The sequence below is a fragment of the Rhea pennata genome, chromosome 20, assembly GCF_028389875.1.
Source record: "Rhea pennata isolate bPtePen1 chromosome 20, bPtePen1.pri, whole genome shotgun sequence".
In the NCBI taxonomy this organism is placed as follows: Eukaryota; Metazoa; Chordata; class Aves; order Rheiformes; family Rheidae; genus Rhea; species Rhea pennata.
The window spans coordinates 841,261-865,856 of NC_084682.1; the positions used below are offsets into that span (position 1 = coordinate 841,261).

The window sequence follows — 24,596 nt, forward strand, 5'->3', positions numbered from 1 at the left end:
GTGTGCAGCAGGGTGGGAGGATGGGAACCTAGGAGGACAGTGTTAGGAACAGTCCTGCTTATGGGATAGCCACAGCTGAGCTCCCATTAGAAGACCTCCAAGCTCATTGCTCTGCCTCAGCGACCTTGCTGATGGTTTCCCAGCTGAAAACTGGAAGTAAGCAGATCAGGAATGTGCACTTAGGTAAATCCACCAGCAGACACATAACTGCCTTCTACACAGTAGAAACAACTTTATATTGGGGAGTACTGTGTTTGTCTTGATCGCCTGTAAATGCCAAAGCTTGGCACTGATCCCTCTCCAAGTACAGCTTTCCAGTACTCCATTTACTTTCTAATGTCGTCTTCTATTGGTTGTACTAGAAAGTTATTTCCAGAAGCTTTAAAGGTCTAAAGTTCACTTTTCTTATTTGCTTTTGAGAAGTAAAAACTGTCCATGAAGGGTAGGTCAGAGTGTGAAAGATTAAAAACAAGGCTTGGCTATTCCCTTAGGAGTGGTGACTCTCAGTTTTTGGAAGCAGGTCAGTTTTTCACTAGTACTCTCGCTCTGAGCTGTCTCTCCAGCAGTAGGGTTGAAGCACCTCCCCACAGGGAGGTTAGGGGGTGACTACTTCAGGGAGCCTTAATAGAAGGCCCCCCAGTAGGGTCTGGATGACTAGACCTAGTTGGGGGCTTCCAACAGCCTGAAACAAGACTCTGAACACCTCGCTTCTGCAGCGTTCATGGCACGGGTGAGGACAGTGTGAGGGGGAAGCCCGTGGAGCAGGGTGGTTCCAGTCTAGAGGTCTTTACTGCACGTTGCTGCTGCTGCATGCTTCTGGTCACTGCTGGCTTGGGCCTGGGTAAGGCCTGTATCTCCTGTCTGTGGTCTGCTTCCAGGGTGGCAAGACTGGCTAAATGTTAGCGTCAGTCCTAACCTCCAGCCTGCGTGTGGTTGATGCAACGGAGCTTGCACGTGTACGTAAGGCACCCGAGCTTTCTATTGTGTTCTCCTTTTCTAACGTTAGTCTGGGATGAGTGGTTATCTGGCACTGGTTCTTGACAAACCTGCAAAGACGCACTTGTACAGCTGACAAACTTATCTTGGGTGGGGAAATAGATCTACACTCGCAGAAATAAACTCTGTTCCCGAGCTGAAGCATGAGCTGCTGTGTCTTGTTCAACTCTCCTTTCCTTGACCAGTCCTGAGGGGAAAATCCAGTGAGGCAATCCAGTTGAAGTAAAATTCCTAATCTCTAAGTGATATTGGAGTAATGGCACTTAAATGGTTATTGTAGTTTGTACCTCCCTCTCCTTTAAAGAAGAAGCTGTATGGAGAGCCTGCAGTTTCAAAGACTTTCAAAAGAGTTTCTGTAGTGGCTAGCCAACAAAGTAAAATTGCAGGTTTGTGACTTGTGGTGTTTTCCTAGACCTACTGCAAGTTATTCCAAGGCAGGCTGATATGAACCCTCCTTACCAGGCTCCGCACCAGTTAGCTAGCTAAATGTGGTTCCAGTTGAATGAGAGAGGGGAAATGATAGTATAAATATTCCCTAAGGCAAACTGTGTCTGGCAGAGAGCACTGCTGCCAGGAACTGGGGGTAAGCCTGTCTTTGCCGTCTGGGGAGCTGAAGCCTGCGAGGCCTTCCCCAGTGCGTGGAAGCTCCCTGCGCTGCAGACAGCTGGGGTTAGGAGGGGTGCTGGTGCAGACCCAGCTCGGAGTGCTCGTGGAGTGGGACGACGGTTGCTAAGTATCCCTGGCAGAGGGAGTTCTGCCGGGGGGGTGAGACCTGCAGCACGCTGCTACAGAGTCTCTTGGAGCAGATGCGCCGGCCTGTCTCCCTGGGGCGGTGTGTGGCCCAGAGGCATCCCCGGGCTGCAGTGTGGCTTGGAGGCAATGGCTAGTCCAGACACGCACCGCGGGATGAAGTAAGCAGCCAAAGATGCTGGCTTGTCCCAAGGCAGAGTGGTGCCTGGAGCTCCCTGCTATCAACTCTGTGAGCCGTGGGGCACTGCAGGATCTTGTGCTGGGCTCTCAGGGGTTAGGAAGCCCGGGCCTGCTGGGCTCATGTGACACAGTTTTCTCAATAGCAGCTGCGGCCTTGGTTGCTGATTTTAGTGCTCGCTTAGGGTGAAACTGGAGTCTTCACTGCAATGCGTGGTACCATGTCCTTGCATTTACCCCTTGCTATGGGCTTTGTCTTCAAGCCTGAGGTGTGCAGCTGCACCAGGAGAACTAGCTCTAACGGAGTAATTAACTCTCTTGGGCTTTTGTTGATGCAGTAGCTGTCTGAAACTAAGGTATGTGCCAAAATAAAATACATACATGTAAGGAATTATGGACTTATTCACAGTATCTATCTGAAACATGATTCCTTCATCCAGTTTTCTTCTCTTGAGAAGTTTGAGAAACAGTCTTCCTAACGCTGTTAATATTTTTGTCGGTGTTGATCTTTGCACTTTGCCTTAAGTCCTAGTCTTTGTGCCTGGTTTCTCTAACATTTGAATTGCTCATTGCTGTCACAGAGTTGCTTAGCCAGGTACTTTCAGAACTAAGTTTCCAAAGTTTTGGCCAGACAAAGTTTAAAAACTAGCTTAAAGGTAGTTCCCAGATGTGAAGAGCAGAGCTGGGTAGTTTGGGGTGCCAAGTGCAAAGCACTGAAGGTGTTTCAGTGGCCTGGGCTCACCTGAGCCAGCAGCCGTGGGACCCGTGAGTGCCCTCGGGCACAACTGCAGCACAGATGTTCCAGTATCGGTAAGAACGCAAAGCCACAAATTCCAAACTACACTAGAATGTGACTTAAGGTGCTTAGGTTTATCTAGTCAAATTATACTGTGGATATATCCTAGTTAGAAATGAATACTTTCTCCACTTAATATCTGTGGAGCAGGCAGTGCTGCAGAAGAGACTTCTGAACGTGTGTGTCTTGGGTGGACCTGCTGGCGCTGGCTGGGAGCTGGTGAGCTCTCCTGCGTGGCCACAAACTGCAGGGCCTCTGCACACTTCCTCGAGTCAAACCTGGATGTTGTAAAGCCACTGAAAAATAAATGCAGCACTTGCAACCCTCAGTACCCACAAATGGGTTAAAGCCAACCTAAGTTTAATGACAGCAGTAGAGCAGCTCTAACACTTCACTGTGGGCTCTTACTGAAAGAAGTGCTTGTTGCATCTAAACAAGTGCTGAAAGTTTCTGGGAAGCTACAGCTTTCCCTGGGGAGCCAGAGGAGGGCAGGTCCATGCTATATCCCATCTTCTCTGATAGACTCTTACAGAAATACTTCCACTTGGGCTACCTCTGAAGCTAGTGTCTAATTAAACAATTCAGTGTAGACAATTTATTTTAATTTATTATTCAGACAAAATTTAATTTGCATTTGCTATATCTACACCAGCCAAAATGTGTCAAAATTAGCATATACTGCTCTGCGCTGCGCTGAACTTTGGCCTGTGTGAAGAAGTGCTGCTTGGCTTCTTGAAGCATCCTGAACGGATCTCTTGTGGAGGCAGAGATTTCATCCCTTGCTGGGTAGTGCTCTGTGAATAACACCCTGGTTCTTGCCCCCCACCCCTTCCCTGTGCACAGCAGCTGCAGGTCATTCCAGCCAAAGCTCTGCTTGGGTGCAGGCAGGGTAGCACTTAGTTTTTCTGGTGGAGTCGGCACTTATTTGTGTCTGTGCACTTCAAGAACTGGAAATATGGGGGTGGGAGGAGCATGTGAGGATCCAGTTTGAGTATGGATGACTCAGTTTTGTTATTTTGTGTATGTCCCAAGTATAGAGAATGCCAGCAGTCTTATTTCTACATAATTAAATGTTGCGTCATTAATGTGGGATGATGTTGTATTGCTTTTTCTTAATTGTTTATTGCTGTTGATTCAGTTACTTGTAAACTGTTACACAATGTAAGCTACCTTTCTTCCTCCTTGGAGAAATGAGTGGTGTTCTCCTGTGGATGAACACAACAGCTGCATCATGAGACCAGGTTTATGTGGCCATTAAAGGGAAACGTAAACTTAATGTTAATTAACTTAATGATAATAAACTTAACGATAATTAAACTTAGTTGCTAATTGCAACAAAACATACCTGAGTTCTAGCTACCAGATCTGCTTTAGAATGAAATCGAATCTGCACTTTCATTTTACCTCTCTCCACTCCAGGTGGAACTTTAGTGCCAAACCGAAGCCTGGTGCGTGCACTGATTACACTCACCTTTCCTGAGCAGGAGAGAGTTGGAGCTGCCACTACACCAAAACTTCATTCTCCAAAAGCATCATGAAAATCATTAGTTGTAGATGCAGGCATAATTTCAAACTCAATGCTAAATACTTAGGACAAAAGAGACCCCTTGTTACTAAGGGATTCAAGGTTAGACCCTTATTGCACTATAAAATTGCTACAGAGAGCAGTTCCAATGAGTGGCAAACATTAAACAGAAATCTTAGTTATGCTTATTGGGTATGTCACTCACATGGATTTGAGTGGGAGAGATTTTAATTCTGCTTTCTTCTTTCTATCTTTAAAAAGAACAGTAGAAACTAGTCAGAGATTTAATTTTCTATAAAGAACTTTGGGTCTGTTTTTGAGCCTGTTCCTGCATTTCTCTTTGGCAGGTTGTTTGCCTGAGCATAAGGCTCTGAGGACTGCTTCTGGGCTTCCCAGGATTTTCTTTGGAGGAGCTATTCTGCTCCTTGTGTGTGTTGTGTGGAGCTGGCCTTGAGCAAGTGATTATGTAAGCTGTGTTATCTTAGTTTCATTCTAGTATTGAGATTTTCTTGTTAGGGATGTGGCACTTGCTTTTCTTCTCTTTGAAGAGTTGGGGCCCTTCACACATGGGAAGCGGCATGGAGCACTCCAGAGACTTGTAGACGAATTGGGGCAGGAGGAGTGTCAGGTTGCTTGGACAGATGCAAAGGCTTTTCTAGGCAGATCCAGTGGGTTTGAACTGCAGGTCTCGCATGCCTGGTATAACGTCTTTGCAATATCCATGTCTTTGCACTGTGGTCCTGGTTTCCTTGGACACAAAGTGACCACTGCAGTCGGTCAGTGAAGCGTAGTGAGTGCTTCAGTTCGATGCGTGTGCCTGTGCACCACCAGAAGTGCAAAGAGGAACACAAATGTCCTGCTGCTTTAGCCAGAGGAGGGAGGGGAGGAGGAGGAGGTGGCAGTGGCTGCCCAGTGTCCCGCTGTGTCGTGTCAACCCCTGGCCTCGCTGGGTCTGGGCTGCGCCTGCTCAGGCTGTAGGCTTTCCAGGGTGCTTGTTGTTCGCAGAAATTTCTAGCTCTGTAATCCCTGCATCAGTTACCTTAATCATAATATCAGATGTCCTAAATAAACATGGAGAGAGGAATGGGGGGAGGGTTATGTGTGTGTGGTTTTGTGGTTTGTTTATTTTTGATTTGGCAGAGGAAGGTGAGAGGACAGAAAATTTGTCTGGAAACTACTCAGTAGTTCACTGACCAGATCTTTTATGCTAGTCTGTTTAGTATGGATGGCTCTGCCTGGGCCTAGGCATGCCATAGTAACTAACTTTGTCTTGTAATTCAATGCATCTCATTTGCTTACAAGTTTGGCAGAGCTGAAGTGCTCCAACATTTGTCCCATGCTGCACCGGTACAGCACTCGATATCAGCAGTCTATTTATAACGAACTCCTGGGCTGAAGCAATCGGGCTAATACCTGCTCTTAGAGTGTGCCTGAAGAACTTGTCAGATATACGCACATCTATCTCTGTCTGTCTGTGCCTCTGGAGCAGTGAGGAGAGGAGGAAGTCTTCAGCTGCTGGGAGTTAGTTTTGCGCTTTGTGGATATTGTGGTGCTCTGTAGCTTTGCAGTTGGCAGACGGCAGCGAAGATGATGTGTGGAGGATGAAGGTCGCTGGAAGGGGCTTTGGGAGAACTGCTGTGAAACCAGCAACTGATTCTGACCGAGATACTGGAAAGGAGGAAAGAGATGTATACTTAAGAGTATATGGGACACAGATCTGAGTAGTTATTGGTCCTGTGCTTCTTGTCACCTTTGGTCCAAGTAAGAAATTTCTTTGGAGAATTTGGTTGACTGTGTGAAAATGTTAACAAATCCAAACTGAAGAGGGTGAGGTCTGCCTTGTGGGAACTGCCTTGTGGGGGCTTAAATATATGTGCGCAAACAAGAGACTTGCAAACAAAACTAACTTTTCTAATCCAGTGCTGTATGAGCTGGGTTGCCTGTGATCATGGGAAACAGCATTTTTGCAAACTGCTGTAAGCATGTAACTGATCTAATCTTCCAGACACGCAGTTTTAATTCGTGTGATGAGAGGTCACCCCTCTTACCCAAACCTCCCGCAAGCTGCACCGTCTCCCCAGACGTGCCAGAAGCTTCCCAGTGTCCTGGGCCGTATCCAGACGTTATCCCCAGCGAGGCAGTGACTGAAAGCCTACAAAAATGCACAGAGTACATCCAAGACTCACCCGAGGCCAAGGGCGAAGAAGAAACGGCAACGGCCTGTGGTAGCAGCTGCTCAAAACTCGGCTTTGCTGCCGCTGGCCTACCGCAGCAGACAGAGGCATCCCGTGCCTTGGCTGTCCTTCCCCTCGACCTTGAGAAAGGGTCAGCAGCGCTGTTGCGTGGTGCTCAGCTGCTTGAGGCCTGCCAGTGCCATGTGAAACTTGAGGACGGCAGTTTAGGTCGTAGATCATGCAACCAGGAAGAGCATGTGGCTGCCACGGCCTGCGGAGCACTTCCTGCCACCCCGCAGCGAAGCCCCCACTGCTGTGGGGAGGCAACAGCCTTGAAGTCAGAAACGTCCTTCGCGGATCCGGGCAGCTTGTCAAAATGCAGATCTACTGCTCCCTCCTTGGGGAGCTGTGAAACCCTTGAAACATCTACCTCTGATCTGTCAGCAAACACAGAAGGAATCCCTAGCGTCCCAGAGACGGTCTTGTCCTCTTTGCTCTGCGATGAGCCGTTGTCGCAGACTCAGGATACGGGTGCTGATTCTGCGTTGACTGACCGTACCGCTTGGCCCAGTGGCAGCTTAAATTGTGACACCGGCTCTAAAGTGCACACACTGTCGTCAAAGCAGCAGAAGAAGAGGAAGAGGAAAAAGAAGCTTGCACTTCTAGGTGCTCAGTGGTGGGGGGTCTCTGTTGCCCCCGATGTGGCTGAAAGACTTGGATGCGTGTGAGGGGCTGGGGTGGCTGTGTGTGTTCATGGCGTGGGGCAGGGTAAAGGAGAGGGGAGGCAAGTTTACCCTTAATCATTTTTCTGGTGCGAGCTTTCCCAGCCTTGCTCTTTACCAAAAAGTGACTTGTTTGTTTTGCTAATGTGGGGAAGGAGCAAACACAGGGCTTTTCTGCTTGCAGCTTGAACGCTGAGACATAACCGAAACGTGACTGGAGTTCTGTGGCAGTGGTGGTGGTATGAAGCTGCAAGGTTGGTGAGGCTGCCTGGGATGCTGCATGCACGTGCAGTGAGAACTGAACTTTCCAAGGTCTGTGGCATCTGTTATCGTGTGCAGTCGGCAGTATTCAGGTGTGAGCCTTCTGCTGTGCCAGGGATCTTGATCTGTGTAGCTCGTGAGGTGCCTAGCACATCAGCAGGGTCGCTATAAATAGGAGGCATGGTTAGAGCAGTGCCTGTCACCTTGGCGTGTACTCTTTGTCCAGGTGCAAAGATGAAACTTAATCCTTTTGCCTACCCTTTCCACCAGGTGCAAAACGTGATTCAGGCAATGCACGTTTCTTTCTTACCATCGAATGGTGTCTGTTCCTCCTCCTCCTCCCCTCTTCGGTATCTTCCTTTGCCTGTTTCCCTGACAGTTTAATTTTCATATGTATTCAGAGTTTGTTCACACTGTGCTCCAGAGTAAAAATGAGAACATCCCGTTACCACGAGGCTGCCAGCTTGCAAGAGGCAGAGCTTAACAAGCGCCTCAGGCGCGCTCGTGGGCAGAGCCCGAAGGCTGGAGGGGAGAGGATCCCCGCTGCGGCGCGGAGCGTGCCCTGCCACAGGGGACGGCCGTTGCCTGGGAGCGCAAAACTGCGTCTAGAGCCCGCGCGTCCAGGAGGGCTGGGTCTGCGCTTTGCAGCTTATAGCAGCAGGGTCGAGGGCGGTGTTGGTAAGCGAGGAGCGGCGGGCAGAGCCCGCGGACGGGGCGCAGCCGCCCAGCCGGCGCGCGTCGGCAGGCTCCGCTGAAGTGGTCCCGACCTGCGTCGCCTTGCCGCTTTCTGTGCGGGCCAAGGGATTGTACCCGAAAGGGAGCTGCGTGCCCGCTTGACGCTGGGACTGAGAATGAATAACGGGTGAAAAAATCTTTGCAGATACCTTTCAGGTTTCTTTTTTGCTCTTTCTGCCATCTGGAACCTGCTGAAATTGGGAGACTGACGCTTTACCCTGATGCCGTTTCCGGTGTCTTTGCCGGAGGCCGGTGGGAAGGCCGGCCCTGCTCCTGCTCGCAGCCCGCCTCCTGGTGCTGCTGCAGCACAGCAGTAAAAATCAGTGACCCACTTTAAGAGCAGGCAGGTAAAACCCTGCTTTGCAGCAGGGAGAGCGTATGCAGTGAGTCAGCACTGAGCAGGCAGCGTGTCCTCCAGGCAGCTCACTTGCGTTGCTGTGAATTGGGGGTTGAAACAAAGCATGCTGTTTCTGCTGAAATGTCCCTGTTCAAAAAAACATTGCTGGCTTTAAACCTGCTGGATGGCCATTCTTCCTCAGCCTGAACCGAAGACTGCTGGCTGGAGCTGGACCTTGTGGTGTAAGGGGACCTGGAGGTGTTGCTTCTGTGTCCCTCGGGTCATGTGCCCAGAGCGTTGTGCAAGGTGGCATGGCTGGGAATAAGAGCACGGGGACAGGAGCTAGCACATCTCGTGAGCTGCTACTTCAGCTTCTCAGCTGGCAGTAAGAGTCTGCGTAATGCGGTCAGGAAGGGTCCGTGGTCACGGACAGGTGGCACCTGGGGTGCTGGGTAGTATCACTGCCGCTCTAGCCGTGCTTGTTCCTGTTCTGCCCTAGGGCATCTACTGCTGCAGCAGTTGACACTGGGGTGCTACGTTTCTGGTCCGTGCTACACCCTCCCTTGTGGCTTTATGCCTAGGGCCAAATTCTGCCTCTCCTTTTTGGCTGCTGCAGGAGGAGCAAAAGTTCAGCGATCCTGCCCTGTTTGTACTGCCCTGTGTGGGCAGGGGCTGGACCAAACCTAACTCGGGAGCCTGGAGCTAATGCAAGGGAAGGGCTAGTCGTGTCTACAAGACTAACAGCCTCAGATGTTGCATTTCTGGCTGTAGTTTTTCTCTTCCGCGTGTGTCCCAGGCTGTCAGAAGGAGCTCTGGCTCTGCTGGCTGTGCGGGTGTAACTAGGGGCTCTCCTCAGGCCTCGGGGGATACAATGTTTTTCTGAAAACGTGATCTCTTGAGGCATTCTTGCATGATGCTTTTCCTCCTTTCCAGTATGGCTGGAGCTTGTTAGAGCCGTAGCCAAGTGCTCTAGCCTGGCTTGCCCACGCTTTCATCTGTCAAAAAAAAAATGAACAGCTCACGTTAGAGACGTATGCGAGGTGACAGTGAACATGAGCGGTGGCTGCCGAGATACTAAAAGCATCAGAGGCTGGTTCCAGTAGCTCTGTTTACCTGCTGCTCCAAAGACAACCTTGACAGTTGTCTTTGAAGCAGGTTTGCTGTTGGCTTCCCTATTCCCTCTCTGCAAGTGGGTAGTTAATGGCTGTTTCTGCTATTCCAGCTGTAGCACCTCTGGCCAATGCTGTAATAGATCCTCTTTCAGTGGGGCCTGTGTTGGTGGTTTCAGCAGCTTTAGGAGACCTGCAGCTTCCTGTCTGATCTGTTCTCTGGCAGTGTCTGCTTTAGAGGCAAGGAAAACAAACCATTGCCAAAGCATGAAGTAGGCGCAAAGATCTTCCTCTCCCCATGACGTTTCTGTCTAAATGAGCACCTAACATGTCGTCACTTTTTTCTTAAAAGAAATTGCTGAGGCCGAGCCTCACCCTGGCACCTTGGTTTCCCTACAGAGTATTTTGAAAATGCAGAGGGTGGCCTGATGCGTGCAGGGGTGTGGGAGCTGTTTGTGTTTCTGTGAAGTAACCTGGCTCCTGCGTGATTTGCAGCTCAGCGGTGCAACTGCTGTCCTTTCCCCTCCCTCTTCTCTGGCTGAGCAGTAGCGTAGCAGGAGGTGTGCTGGAAGCCCTGTAACATGTTGGTGCAGAGGTTACAGCTGCCTCCAGGCCACAAAGCACCACACACCCATTTCTTTTAATTAAGAAGGTTAAGACTGGATTGAATGTATTGTATGCTGACCCATCCTTCTGCTTTCATTCCCTCCTCTCGGTTATGGAAGATCCCCCCCCCCCAGGCAAGTGCGAGCCTGTTAATTATGCTGTGAGGGGAAGGGAGAGCAGGCTAAAGTTTTGCTGTATTTTAACCCTTGACTGTCTGGCTGGGTTGGCCAGAGGACAGAGATTTAATTGCAGACTGTGTCCTTAGCTTGCTTGGAGAGGATTGGCTGTTTGCTCAGACCTTACCTAAATCCCCCTCTTCTCCCCCAGAGCACTCGTCTGGCGTGGCACTCATGAATGGCAGCGGCCCGCACGAGAGCCTCAAGGGCGACAAGGACGCGCGGCAGAACGGCCACGAGGAGGCTGAGCCGGGGGAAGATGGGAACGACCAGGAGGTCATTGTCATACAGGACACAGGATTTACCGTCAAGATCTGCGCGCCCGGGATAGAGCCCTTTTCCCTCCAGGTACCTGCCTTCCAAGGGACGGAGAAATAGCGGCTGGCAGGGGCGAGGAGAGGAGGCAGTGCCGAGCAGGGCAGGCGCGAAAGGGTGCCGGGCTGGCACGTGCCGCACGCGTGGCCTGGCGTGGGGAGCGTGTCCTCGGCTAGCGCTGGCTGCACTAGCCAGCTAACCCCGGGGACTCCTGCAGGCAGGAGAGATGCTGAGCGCTACCCAGCCCCGGGTGGGGGAGGCAGGAAGGAGCGGTGCCAGGGCCTCTGCTCAGCGCTGGGTGAGGAGGACTGGGGAGAGGCACTGGTGAGGTTGTGCCAGGCCTCTCCTGAGGTCTGGCAGCACTGGTGTATGCCGCTGGTGGGAAGCATTTGAACCAATGCACTAACGCAGTGCTTTCCTTCAGCTAACGGGGAGGGGACAAGGATCAGAGGAGGCTTGCAGGAAGTCCCTTTCCATGTAACTGCAGCCTGGTCAATGTCTTCAGGATACTTCTGGTTCCTTGACTTGTCCACTTTCAAATGGGGTTAAGTGGGGAAGGAGGCAACAAAGTGTAGAAGGTGCAGGAGAGAAGCTCCCTAGCCAGAGGCTTTTATGGCAAAAGGAAAGAGGAGGAGGCATGAGCAAAAATGCCGCTCTGGCACAGGCCAGTGCAGGATTTGCAAGGGCAGGGGAGGGTCTTTTGCTCCAGATCCTGGGCGTGAAGGGAGAGCAGGTGGGTCAAATGAGGTGTAGCTGCCCCCTTGCCCCATCTCCGAGGGTGTCGGGCAAGGAGCGGAGTACTGAGGAAATGGCCTTCCTGCTTCTGGGCCCTCCTAAAGGAGGGATGAGAATGCGTAACCTCTGGGCCTTCCTCTCTGGAAAGGAAGACCTTTTGCTTGCCCAAAGGTTTTGGTATGATGCTTCTTCGGACTGATCTGCGCCTGACAGTGACATGCTAGCAGAGGCTCAGGGAGCTCGAGCATCTGCTTGGCAGTCCCGTGAATGATGCAGTCTTCACTTTCTCCTCTACGCAGAGAGCTCTGCTGAACACTGTGCGTGTGTGTGTGTGTGTCATGTTGACAGCGATGCACCACCAGATCAGGATGGGCTTTGATGTGCCTAGCCAATGCTGCTTTAGCTTGATACTTCACTGAAAACTCTTTGGATGAAGCACCTTTAGTTTGGGGGGGAGGAGTCTTGTGAGTCTAAACCCAGTGGGAAGTCTTATCTTCCCATGACCAGCAGAAAATCCAGTGAAACTACATCCCCTGTGGAACAAGCTGTTTCTCAGCCCAGCTTCTTTTTCCCCTTTAAATCCCATTGGCTTTTAGTTTTAATAGGCTAATAATAGCAGGCCGTATTGTTTACAGCAGCTTATGTAAACTACCCCAAATTTTCATAGCTTGAGAACAGTGTCAGTTGTGCTGGAGCCAAAGCAGGCAGGTACAAGAGCAGCCCTGGTGCACAAGTCAGGGTTGTTCCTCGCATCCCACAAGCCACGTGCTTGCGGGCTGTGTTCCCTAGAGGTGTGGCATAGATGTGCCACACCACGCTGTGGGTCTCGGTGCAGAATGAGTAGAGGAGATGATCTGTTTTCCACTTACATCATTCAAAACGTCACCACAAATGCACAACATGGATGGATAAGGCGAGAGTCACTGTTTTTCTCCTTTCTCCTGCTCCTTTGCTGCCCTCTTGCCATCCCTGCCCTATGCCTGTGTTTAATGCAGCACAAGGCTGTGATGCCTGTGGGTGCTGAGTCCTGTGGGTTGTAGCCAAGGTGGGTGACCCATGCAGGAGAGGTGGGAATACCCTCCTGGGGGGGGACAGGAATAGTTGTCTTAGGAGGAAGAGCTAGGGTTTGCCTTTCCAAGCTCGAAGAGGTACAAGAGGTGTTTGATTCTGCACAGAGGGGAAAAATTTGGCAAGACTACGCAGGAGGAATTTTTGCATGTGCTCTGGGGTAGCCTTCCATGCCTACTACCCTCAAGTTTGCTGACATGTTGCAGTGTTACTAGGAGAACAGATATCTCTAGTGGATTTGTGTCCCTGTGCTGGATCTTCTTTAGGTGTGTGCTGGAGAATAAGTTGGCTGAGAATAACTGACTGGGTTGTTCTTTCCTAAGGTGTCTCCTCAAGAAATGGTACAAGAGATCCACCAAGTTTTGATGGACCGAGAAGATACCTGCCACCGGACTTGCTTCTCTCTGCAGCTGGATGGCAATGTCCTTGATAATTTTGCTGAGCTAAAAACCATTGAAGGACTGCAGGAAGGCTCATTGCTGAAAGTAGTGGAAGGCAAGTTCCTTGAAGCTTCAGGAGGGAATGAATGAGGGTTTTTGTAGGGACTGTTTTTGGCCACCTTGCAGCCTGTTCCCCTTTTTGAGACCCACGTGCCAAAGGAGTAAGCAATCGTGTAACTGCAGTTTCTTTCCTCTGTTTCTGCTCATCAGAGCCATACACAGTGCGAGAAGCCAGGATACATGTGCGTCACATTCGAGACCTTCTGAAGAGTCTTGACCCATCAGATGCTTTCAATGGTGTGGACTGTAATTCACTGTCATTCCTGAGTGTTTTCACTGAAGGAGACCTGGGAGGTATGGAGCCGAACGGCTTCTCCAACATGGTGAATGTTTTCACTAACCCTTACTCCTTGCTTCATTAAAATGCATCATAACCATCCGCTGTCCCACATTGCTCAGAAGCGCAGAGAAACACTCTGAGCACTTCTGCATTCTGGCTTGAGTAACTGAGGGGGATTGAGTAGGCCTGTGTTCTTCAGCACTAACTTTCTATCTGTTTTTGTTCTAGACAGTGGAAAACGAAAGAAGAAGGGTACAGAAATGGAACAAATTGACTGCACCCCTCCCGAACATATCCTGCCAGGTAGCAAAGAGAGACCCCTGTGTGCCCTTCAGCCCCAGAACAGAGACTGGAAGGTAGAGTTTTCCTGTGTCATTAATCAGCTATCAGCACATTCCTTGCAGCAGAGTGGTGTTCAGGGATTGAAAGCTGCATTGGACTTTGGGATTTGCTCTGCTTGATGCTTAATGAGTGCTGGAATAGCACAGCTTAACCAAAAGAATAAAGTCCAAGAACTTGTGTGCAAAACAGTGGACACTGAGCCTGGACACCTGGAGAGCATAATAAAATGGCCTGCCCTGCTGGGATGGGTAGCAGGGAAGGGAGAACTGTTGTTCTCTGCAAAGTTTGGGAGATGGGATCTGCAGATCACTGTAATTTCTCTTAGATTTACCATATGCTCCCACTTGGTTTCCAGAATCATCTTTAGAAGCTGCTATTTAAAAACCAGTACATCCAGAAATCTGTGCCTTGTGCAACACAAAGGCCTAAGGTGTCTGTTTTTCTGTGTCTTACGGTGTGAGAGGTAGCAAATTAAGGCAAAACACTACACTGCAAATGGCTTGAGGACAGCTGTGTTCTTAAGACCAATTTTCTCATAAGCTCTGTTCCTGGACCAAGCAAGGGCAGCAGGTAAAAGGATTCTAGTTTGCACATCAGATGACTTTGTCACTCGGGGAATTAATTCCCACTGATAGGAATCACTTCTGTTGTATTCTTTCATAGCCTTTGCAGTGCCTAAAGGTATTGACGATGAGTGGCTGGAACCCTCCACCTGGTAACCGGAAGATGCATGGAGACCTCATGTATTTATATGTCATCACAGTGGAGGATCGGCATGTCAGTATCACTGCGTCCACTAGAGGATTTTACTTGAATCAGTGAGTAAATAAGACTCCTTGTCCTGTCCTGCAGCAAGTAAGCTTGCATTAGCCAACTGCAAATGAACGCATTTTGGTGTCTCTTCTTTTTTTGTGGAAAATAGCCTATTAAAATTCACTACTCACATGCGTTTGTAGGAGTTGTTATACTGGATTGGGCTGTTCAGTTATGCCTGGTACCACTCTTCCACAGTGGGTAAATGGCTGATGCTTTAGGGAAGTTGCAACTTCCCATAATATTGTCAGCTAATTAAAGCATTTTGGGTTGGGAGGGAAATTCCTTCCTGGCCATTGCAAATAACTTATTTTGCCCTAAAACAAGAGCACAGCCTGGCAGAACTTCCTAGCTGGGGCATAGATCTGACTAGCAATCTCTTTTTATGGTGACTATGAAGGATTGCTAAAGTGCCTGTATTATACTTGTGAAAGTAAAAGTGGCTGTATTGAAAGAGGTGCAGGGTCTATCCAGCCCAACAGTTTATTAAAGAAGTCTGCTGAATTGAGGGTAGGTTGAAGAGACAAGTGTAGAGCAAAAGCCTTGCTGTACACTCAGCTCTGAGCAACCATCAGTTCAGAAATACCTCTGGTGGTCATGATTCTGCAATCCAGGTAATTGCCAGGGTAAGTATAACTGCAGGTTTGAGATGATATAAGGTTGTAATTCACGGAAGGAGAATGATGCTCCCTGAGGAGAAGGAGAGCTTAAAATATAGAAGAATGTAAAAATTAAGCGCATCTCTTCCTTCCTTTCCATTACGAAGGAGAAGTGCTCTGTGTTAAACCAGCTTGTGGAAGAAATAATTGAAAAAGAATCTGTTTTTGTTGTCCATGATTTCCTACCAGATCTGCAGAACTGAGTAATGATTTTACTTGAAGGAGAGTAATGGTTTTAAGGATACACATTACTGAGCGCAGGTTCCTGGAAAGCAAGTGGCACAATCAGAGCATGAAACAAACGGTCTTGTTAGTTTAGCGAAATGTGACCCATGACTTAGAGGGGACTGTTCACATGGTCCTGGCAGGTCAACTGCTTAGGCGTCAAGTCTGCTTGCTGGGGTGCTGAAGAGGGCATTTACTGTTTGGTATAACTGGGTTCTCTGTTAAGCTGAGGTTCTGTAGGTGTGTCTGGAAAGCTCTCTCTTGTGAAATCAGTCCTTCCTAGCTATAAAAATAAAAGCCTCCTTTTAAACGGTGGTGGATGAAGAGTCTAAATCAGACTTGCTGTCCAGCCTGTCAGGGCCCAGGCACAGGGTTACTGTAAGCCCTGTCTTAGTTGGAGAGACTGGAGGGGGCCCTTGCAGCCCATCTGCCCATGTGCCACTTGGTCTCCATTTTGCAGACAAGGGTGTGTTCTGCAGGCCTTTCATGTGGTGCATAAATGAAAAGCCCTCACGCTTCCTACACTGTAGGAATGTGGTACAAGTCTTACCTGCGACAACAGTATTTATTTATTTGTTTTCAGGTCTACTGCATACAACTTCAATCCTAAACCTGCAAATCCCAGTTTCCTCAGTCATTCCTTGGTGGAACTACTTAACCAGATCAGCCCTACCTTCAAAAAAAACTTTTCTGCTCTGCAGAAGAAACGGTATTAGCACTTCTTCCTCTCTGGTTGCTTTAGGTAGCTTTATGTTGCTTGGGTAATCTGATGGTTAAGTTGCTTGGTGAGACTGAAACATTTGGCTGGCTCTGTGGGAACTGGATGCCACTTCCATGTAGCAAGGATTGCAATGCCTTCTTTCTCTGATACCATACAGTGGTGGGATGGTTGGTGGAACGTATGAGTCTAGGAAGCAAGGACCACCAAATATTTGACTAAATCCCTTGGCAGCACCCTGGTGTAGTTGGCTTTTCCTTGTTTGAAATACGGAGCTGTTGGAATCAAAATGACTTGTCCATTCTTATTCAGTACAGTGGTAACAGAAAGGCAGATGGATCCCCAGAGCCCTGATCCTTATCCACCTGACGTTTTCTCTTGGCTATAACTCCTGGATGACTCGTGCTTAGAACATGCAGATTTACAGATTTCAGCTCTGCCTAAAGTGAGGCTTTGCCTAAAGTGAAGGGTGGGGGACAACAGCTTTCTGTTGTTGCAGTGGTATCAGCTGTGGGACTCAGCTGGAGTGCTAGACTCTGCCTCTGCACTGCTGAGAAGCTGAACATGGGGAGCTCTTTACACAGCAGGAGAGAAGGCTTTTAACTTCTCGAGGGTTTGTCTGCACAGGGAAGCTTGTAAAATAAGGTAGTACAAGTCTGCAGTGCAGCCACTGTGTCAGTTCTGCAAATGGACCTCTTAGTCCATGTTAATAAGTCTCCCACATGGGAGAGATTTCAAAAACAAAAGTCAGATGTGAATCTATAGCAGACTAACTATGCCATGGGAAACCCCCTGTGTAGATGATCTTGCTCAGTAAAAGCTTTTTTTCTTTCTTTTTTATTTTTTCCCTTCCTCCTTTTTTTTTTTTTTTTTTTTTTTTTTTTTTTTTTTTTTGTTGCTAGTTTAATCCACTCCCAGGGTGAGCTGCTCGACGGCAGTTATCATAAATGAGAAAAGGCTGGTGTGTTGCCAGACTCCTGAGATGTGGGTCTCCTCACCAAGTCTGTGCTGGCTACACACCTTGTGTAGGAGACTTGATGATTTTCTAGCTAGCCAGGCAGCAAAGGGTTAATGTGAAACAAGGCCATGTGCTGCTACAGTAAATGGGTTGATAACCTCATCAGTAGTTACTCTGTCCTTGAATACAAAAGAATAAAGACTGAAACATACAAAATTCCTGTGCTACTTTTTCTGATTATTTTATTTTGTATATTATTTAAAATAATTATTCTAAATATGTGCATGTACATTTTTCTCTAATTTCCTCTAGCTCCTATAATAATAAAAATAACAATGATTTGTTTTATTCTCCTGTCCTTGCTGCAGGGACTGTTTATTCTACTCCAGAACAGTGGGTCCTGTGCAAAACCTGTCATTCTTTAGAGTCCATTTAATGAACTGTCTAGGCCCAGCAGGATATAAATTGACAGGCACATTGTCTGGCTTTCAAGAATCCTGCTTCTGGTCTCATTAAGTACTTGAAAGTGACACTATACAAGGGCTGGAAATTAGCACTGGCCTCCAAACCACTGCTGTGACTGTCTGGCCATTTAAAAAATGATTATACTGTATTGCTTTTGGGGCCAGAAGTAAATACAGATGAGTCTCCAGCACCTGCTGAGAGCAGACTGACTACATAAAAGGCCGTTAGGTGAAGCTTGCTTTTCGCTTTATTAGTGGGTGTGTGCTATAAGCTTATATTTTATACTATAACCCTTAGGGGCCAGAGTGAAAGCTGAGGGCGAGCCTGATACAGGTGGCCAGCTGGGAGTGGTGCCCCCTTGCCTCCACACTTGTTTTGTGGCAAATGGAGAGCGTTATGAGGATCTCCAGAACTGAGATTAAATTGAAGAGGAGGGAGCAGGGAGAACCCAGTTGATTCTCCGGACTGCTGTTGAGAAATGCTACCAATCCCGATCAGCCATAGAGGCTGTCAAATGAAAGTTCATTGTGCTGCCTGTGAGACCCAATCTTATTTTGCTGTTTGTTAGAAACTAATGTTGCGGGGGAGGGGGGAGAACGACTCTGCTGGAATGAAAGAAATCTTCCTTTGGTGGAAAATGCCTAATTGTTTTCATTTCCAAATTAGGGTTCAGAGACACCCTTTTGAAAGGATAGCCACTCCTTTCCAAGTGTACAGCTGGACGGCTCCACAAGCAGAACATGCTATGGATTGTGTCCGGGCAGAAGATGCTTATACTTCTAGGCTGGGCTATGAAGAGCACATACCTGGACAGGTATCCGTCTTACTTTGAGAAAGCTGGTGATGGCTCCCAGTGCAAAAGATAGCGCTTATTAACTTTTATCAGCAAGTAGAGCTCTGGTATTTGTGGAAGGGAGAACTTGCATGAGTTCAGTGAAAATGAGTTGAACTCATTCTTAACTGTATCCTTGAACTGCAGAGGGCTATGCTGCTAGGTGTAACTTTCCTGAGTACATACAAAGGTCTGAAGAGCAATTTTTGCACAAATATCTGCAAGTCTTGTATCCCTGCTCCAAACACCTGACTTGGGCCACTGAACTGCACAGAAAGCAAAGCACCTGTCAGTCCAGGAATGGCTAGCTCTGTTTTTAAACAAGCAGTTTCAAATTTGCAGCCTCATAGCATGAAATCTTCCAAGCCTTGGAGTAGTGCAGGCCTGCAAAGGCTGCACGTGAGTTGTCTGTAAAAGCTGCACATGGGTGGTTGTCTGTCTGTGGTGTGATCACATCACAGTGTGCTGGCCAGTGAAATCTGCACCATATTACTCCAAAGTGGTCGATCTGGTATTTCAGTGAAACTGTACTGTGTGGCTTGGACCAATGTAAAATATATCCCAAATTACCACTGAATAAACACCACTCACTGACTGCTCCTGCTGTTAGTTCACTTCCTCTGAATGTCATGTCAGCCTAAAATTCCCCCTAGCGTTCCCTTCTCTCAAACTGCCTTGTAAATCAGAAAACGCTGATTTCCCAGCCCCTGCCTACACAAAGCGTTCTTCCCACAAGGCTTTGACTCTTTCAGACCAGAGACTGGAATGAGGAGCTGCAGACTACACGAGAGCTACCTCGCAAGAACCTGCCAGAGAGGCTACTGAGAGAACGAGCTATTTTCAAGGTAATTTGGGGATGTGCAGGCAGCTTTTACTTAACTCCATCTCTGCTGTCCATATCATTGCTGGACTCTTTGCCTGATCTTACTCTTAAATTGCAAGAAGAGGTTCTCTGACTAAGGGGCCTTGCATGTCTGCCTTCTGCTGTCAGCTTCTTGGAGAAGAGTTGCACTTGACCCATACCTCCCTGCTAACCATCAGGCAGACTCCTCTTAGTCCTGTGTTGTTGTTTGATCCAGCCCTCCTTTGGGTGGGTGGAAGGAACAGGGGAAGGATGGACATGCATAAGCCTAGACCTTCTTCTGTAGGAAGTTAATGAGACAGAGCTATGGTGGTCCTTAATGTTCTGGGTTCTGGAGTATGTATGGGCTACTAGTCAGGCTTACAAAAGCCAGGTGACCTACCTGCCTGCTGGAGGGCCATTAGAAGGTGAGGAGTGAAGAAGATTGCAGAGAGCTGGGAGTCTGTGAGAGCAGAGTGCTGGGAGGATATGAGCCCTTCCTTACCCAGCTTTCTCTTCCCCTACCTGCAGGTTCACAGTGACTTCACTGCCGCAGCAACGAGAGGTGCCATGGCTGTCATTGATGGTAACGTCATGGCTATCAACCCCAGTGAGGAGACAAAGATGCAAATGTTCATTTGGAATAACATCTTTTTCAGCCTGGGTTTTGACGTCCGTGACCACTACAAGGACTTTGGAGGAGATGTTGCTGCTTACGTAGCTCCTACTAATGACCTCAATGGTGTGCGGACCTACAATGCTGTGGATGTAGAAGGGCTGTACACACTGGGGACTGTAGTAGTGGATTACAGAGGTTACAGGGTGACAGCTCAGTCTATTATTCCTGGGATCTTGGAACGGGAGCAGGAGCAGAGTGTCATCTATGGGTCAATAGACTTTGGCAAGACAGTTGTCTCACACCCCAAGTACCTGGAGCTGCTGGAGAAGACCAGCAGGCCACTTAAGATTCAGAAGCACAAAGTCCTGAATGACAAGAATGAGGAGGTGGAGCTGTGCTCCTCAGTGGAGTGCAAAGGCATCATTGGCAATGATGGACGTCACTATATCCTGGACCTGCTCCGCACTTTCCCTCCAGATCTGAACTTCCTGCCTGTTGAAGGGGAGGAAATGCCAGAAGAATGTAAGAAAATGGGGTTCCCCAAGCAGCACAGGCACAAGCTTTGCTGTCTGCGGCAAGAGCTTGTTGATGCTTTTGTAGAACACAGGTGAGCTGAGCTCCCCTTTTCTTCCATGTGCATGCTGGTAACCATCCAAGTCAGGACCACACTGCCTTCTCCCAGGGACATTGCCACAGAGCTCCTAGAATAGTACAGCTAATGCCCTTGGCCCTGCAGGTGCAATTATAGAAACTTAATGACTGAGAGTTTAGAACAGTGGGGATTCTGACAGTTGCAGGGAGCTGGGGAAAGAGATGGTTTTGCTTTTTTAGTCTCCCAAGTCTTTTATTTGTGTGTGTGTGTGTGTGTGTTTTTTTTTCCTTTTTTGGAATTTCCTGTCTAAAGATTTAGAAGTTCTTCTTTCTTTAGATGTCCTGTACTCTTGATGTCTAGGATATAGGAAGGATTTGTACTCCTCTTTCAGGCTCTTGGATGCAGCATTTCTCTTCTAGAGGCTGGGGGAAAAAAAAAAAGTACCTGTGGGAACTACTGTAGCAGTCTCTGTGGTGAGCTGTATAGGCTTCCTTGCTCGCACTGTACAGGCAAGGAAGTGGGAGCTTTGGGAGCGGTATAAGCAGCGTAGTGCAGCTGTGTGGTGCTGATGTTAATGCTCCTGTTTCCTGCGTGGAGGACTGCAGGGTACTCTGCTACTACGGATGGTCAGAGTGTGATTTCGCTTTTCAGGAAGACAAGTCTTGCAGTTGCTGGCTGAGGAGCCCTGCCCACTGAGCAAGCAGTTCTGCAGCCAGGCGCTCTTCCGAGTACTACCACGTGCCCGCAGGTGGGCTCCACCACCCTGCAGGAGAGCTCCCAGGCCAGCAGCATGCAGGAGTGTGGCCATAGGGTGCTGCTACTCCTTGGCTGGGAGAGGTTGGGCCTCCCCATGCTAAGGTCTCCTGGAAAATTGCTGCTGATTTTTGTTTGACATAGTCCTGCGCATCTGGCGGTAGGGCCAAGAGTCTTTTGGAGCTCTCTGCTGGTTCTGCATGTGGAAAGCAGTTTTTAACCACTGCAAAGAGACTAGTTTCCTAGTATGATGGATATAAAAATCAAGATTTGGGTGGGGGGGTTGTTTGTTTTTCCTCTTCAAGTCATCAATGACAGATGTTACAGTAATGTGCACTGCTTTGAGATGGGGAAGCTCATGAATAAAGGGTATGTCCTGCCTTTACAGAGGACAACTGGATGGTCCTAACTTTATCAGTTTCTCCTCTCCTGGAGGATTGTTGCTCCCCTTGGGTTCTCCTGTGTGCGCTGTTTGTCTTTGCTGAATTCCTCTTTTCTTTTACTGTAGGTACCTCTTATTCATGAAGCTGGCAGCGCTGCAGCTGATGCAGCAGAAAGCCAACAAACAGGAAAGCTCAGGTGCATTGGAAAATGGCGCCTCTCCAGAGAACGGGACTGCAGAAAGTGAGAAGTCTGAATCGGATGATGGTAAAATAGATGATAATGTGACTGGACTTGAGCAGGTTAAAGAGCTTGCTGAGACCATTGCATCTGATGACGGAACAGGTACTTAATCCTCTGCATCACGAGCAGCCTAGGGCTCCTGCACTAGTTTGTGGGCTCTGTTGCTGATAGGAAGTGAGCCAAACTGAGGGGAGTCAAACAGGGCAAGCACTGGCTTCTTCAATTATTATTGTTTTAGCCTTTGTGTGAGCTGTTCACACACTAAGAAACTAATCTCCCTTGCTGTTCTGGAGACAGGTTGGTTAAGTGGGCTCTGAAATACAGGAAACCCATTAGCTCTGACAGAAGAAAGAGAGCCTGACTGGCAAGCTGGCCTCCTGGGAGGTCAGCAACCCACAGTCAGGAAGTCAGACTTATGCAGGTCTATGGTGAATGGAGTGTGGCAGCTCTGGGGATGCTTAAACACCTCTGAAAATCCTAGACTTGAGCATCTGAAGTTGAGGGGAAGGGTGCATAGGTATTCTAGGTAAGTGTATTGCTCTTGTTCAGATGTGCATTCTGCATCTATCCTCCTTCCCAAATATCTTACCACTGATTGTCCCCTGGATTTCTGCAGTGAGTGCCATTATTACTGGTTTTAGTAACAAAACTTTTCTCTTTAATACTTGGGCTTGTCATTTTCTAAAATCCACACTTGTTTTTATTCTCTTTTCCTTCATGCCCCAGTGGATCCCAAAAGCAGAGAAGTGATTCGGAATGCTTGTAAGGCTGTAGGCTCCATTAGTGATGCATCATTTGACATTCGGTTTAACCCAGATATTTTCTCACCAGGTATGTGCACAAAGAACTGAGTTTTGACCTCCTTTAGAGGATTGCTATGTCCAGTGAGCTACAGACAAAAACTTGTTCTGTAGCCAACAATAATGCTGGCTTCTGACTAGCTGTACAAGATTCTCCATGCAGCACAAAAATAGAGAAGAGGGAGGGAAAGAAGTATAATTGATTGTAATGCTCACACTACCAAATGAAGTCAGTAAACTGTCTCCTACTGTGACAGTCAGGGAGGTCTGCAAAACACTGCCAAGAATTTTCATGCGTTCCTCTGTTGCTAGACCACATGAGAAGAGGCGGGGGGGGGGGTGGGAGCCATCAAATTTGGTCCTAATGTTTTCTGTGTAAATAACAATGATAGTTGTAATTAGATGACTGCTAGAACAAACCCTGCCCTTCACTGAGGATCCAACATCAATGTCACAGTGCCCTTTCAAATTTACGTATCATTTGTGGGCACTGTATGTAGCTTCTTGTGTCTGGAATCACCAAATGAATTATATTCATTTGGAAATATAATACAACTCCTGAAAGTGTTTACAGGGACAAACAAAGGCTATGTACATGCAAATTGCAGGGGAGTGGTCATAAAGGTGAGTTTAGCTTGGAAGAAACATGTCAGAAGGAGCATGTGTTTTGAACACCCAGCCATCCTCTAAGACTGATGTAAAGATTGGTGCTTTGGCACTGACTTGGCTGCCAGAACATACAATTGTATTTTAATTTTGTGTATGCCAAACCAAAAGCTTTGAGCTTCTAGCACTTGCACTGCTAGCCATCTGCTGAAATGTGCTCATTCCTGTCTAGCCAGTTGACTCTGCACTGTAAGTGGTGTACACAGTACTTTGCTTAGATAGATTGGACCAGATAAAGAGCAGAACTTGTGCCTTTAAAAGCTATGTTAAGAACAAGTAGGCACAGAGCAGCACAGCCACTAACAAAGCAGAACAGGTAAGGTTCTTCCCATTCAGCATGCTGCAGAGTAGATGGCCCTTGAAGTGCCCCTGATTCCAGGGAGGTAGAATCACTTTAGCTTGCTACCTTGTCTTGCACAACTTCTGTATGTGAGGGGAGTTTTTGTCAAGTTATGAGTTTTATATTTTCTGTCTTTTTGCTCTTAGGTGTTCGTTTTCCTGAGTCTAGCAAAGAAGTAGTGCAGGAGCAGAAGCAGTTACTGAAGGATTCTGCTGCGTTCCTACTCTCATGCCAGATTCCAGGTTTGGTAAGGAACTGACAACCAGCACTAATGTCCTCTCTGAAAGCTTGCCTCAAGTCTGGCCACTCTGAAGAGTAAGCATTGATGTAGTTGTATGCTACCTTCTCCAGACCAAAGTCTGTATTCTCCTGCTGTCAACTGAAGTTCTGGCACAGGCGGTGAAGTACAGTAAACAGTGCCAGCATTTCTGATGCAAACATAAGAGGGGTTTTCTGCTTCCCATTTTACATCATGGCAGCATTTTCCCACCTCACTCCAACCAAGAATATATATCAATAGACAGATCTTCTCAGATCTGTCAAGATTTCAGAGCACTAAAGACCAACCCTAAAGACTATCCTGTACAGCTCACTGTATTAGCTGACCCTGATTTAATCAATTGATGACTAATAATGCTGGAGTGAACTGGTAAATTGTTCTTGCTCATATCTAGTCTATACATTCCCTCTGTAAGTCTTAAGCATTTGAGATGCTTACTCACCCTGCTAGATAAGAAACATCAGCTGTTCCATTCTTAAGCTGTTCTCTAAAGTGGCTGCTAATGTGCTTATTACAGCTGGCACTGCTAGTCTAGGAGGGTAGAACTGGTGCTCTTCACTCCAAGGAGTCTAGCAGTTCTTAGAGAAGCTAAACTTGGATTCCTTTTTCTAAATTCTACCTCTGTAAATCCACTAGTTCTGTAGATTTTTTTTTTTTTTTTAAGATAGACTATTCAGCCTTAATCATCAAGTGGAATGAATCAGAAAAGGGCTAGACTTATTTTGCAAGATATTTCATACACCAGTCTCTAAATCCAAAATGCTGTGCAAGCGTGTGCTTGAGGACAAGTTAGACTAGCACAGAACT

At 47.9% G+C, this 24,596-nt stretch overlaps 1 protein-coding gene across 2 annotated transcripts in view; it reads left to right on the top strand.

Moving 5' to 3' along the window:
- CLUH (clustered mitochondria homolog) overlaps positions 1-24,596 on the top strand; it is a 39,279-nt gene that overhangs the window by 2,022 nt on the left and 12,661 nt on the right. Inside the window, exons 1-13 of one of the 2 annotated variants that reach the window (XM_062592463.1) lie at positions 6,178-7,084; positions 10,516-10,712; positions 12,806-12,977; positions 13,133-13,276; positions 13,491-13,618; positions 14,268-14,422; positions 15,885-16,010; positions 18,109-18,256; positions 19,027-19,119; positions 19,647-20,341; positions 21,588-21,805; positions 22,430-22,534; positions 23,656-23,756. In XM_062592463.1, the coding sequence (XP_062448447.1) occupies positions 6,193-7,084; positions 10,516-10,712; positions 12,806-12,977; positions 13,133-13,276; positions 13,491-13,618; positions 14,268-14,422; positions 15,885-16,010; positions 18,109-18,256; positions 19,027-19,119; positions 19,647-20,341; positions 21,588-21,805; positions 22,430-22,534; positions 23,656-23,756 (3,174 nt within the window). In that variant the 5' untranslated portion in view covers positions 6,178-6,192. Of the gene's footprint in view, positions 1-6,177; positions 7,085-10,515; positions 10,713-12,805; positions 12,978-13,132; positions 13,277-13,490; positions 13,619-14,267; positions 14,423-15,884; positions 16,011-18,108; positions 18,257-19,026; positions 19,120-19,646; positions 20,342-21,587; positions 21,806-22,429; positions 22,535-23,655; positions 23,757-24,596 lie in introns of those variants that run through there. The other variant, XM_062592464.1, reaches the window with a different exon arrangement.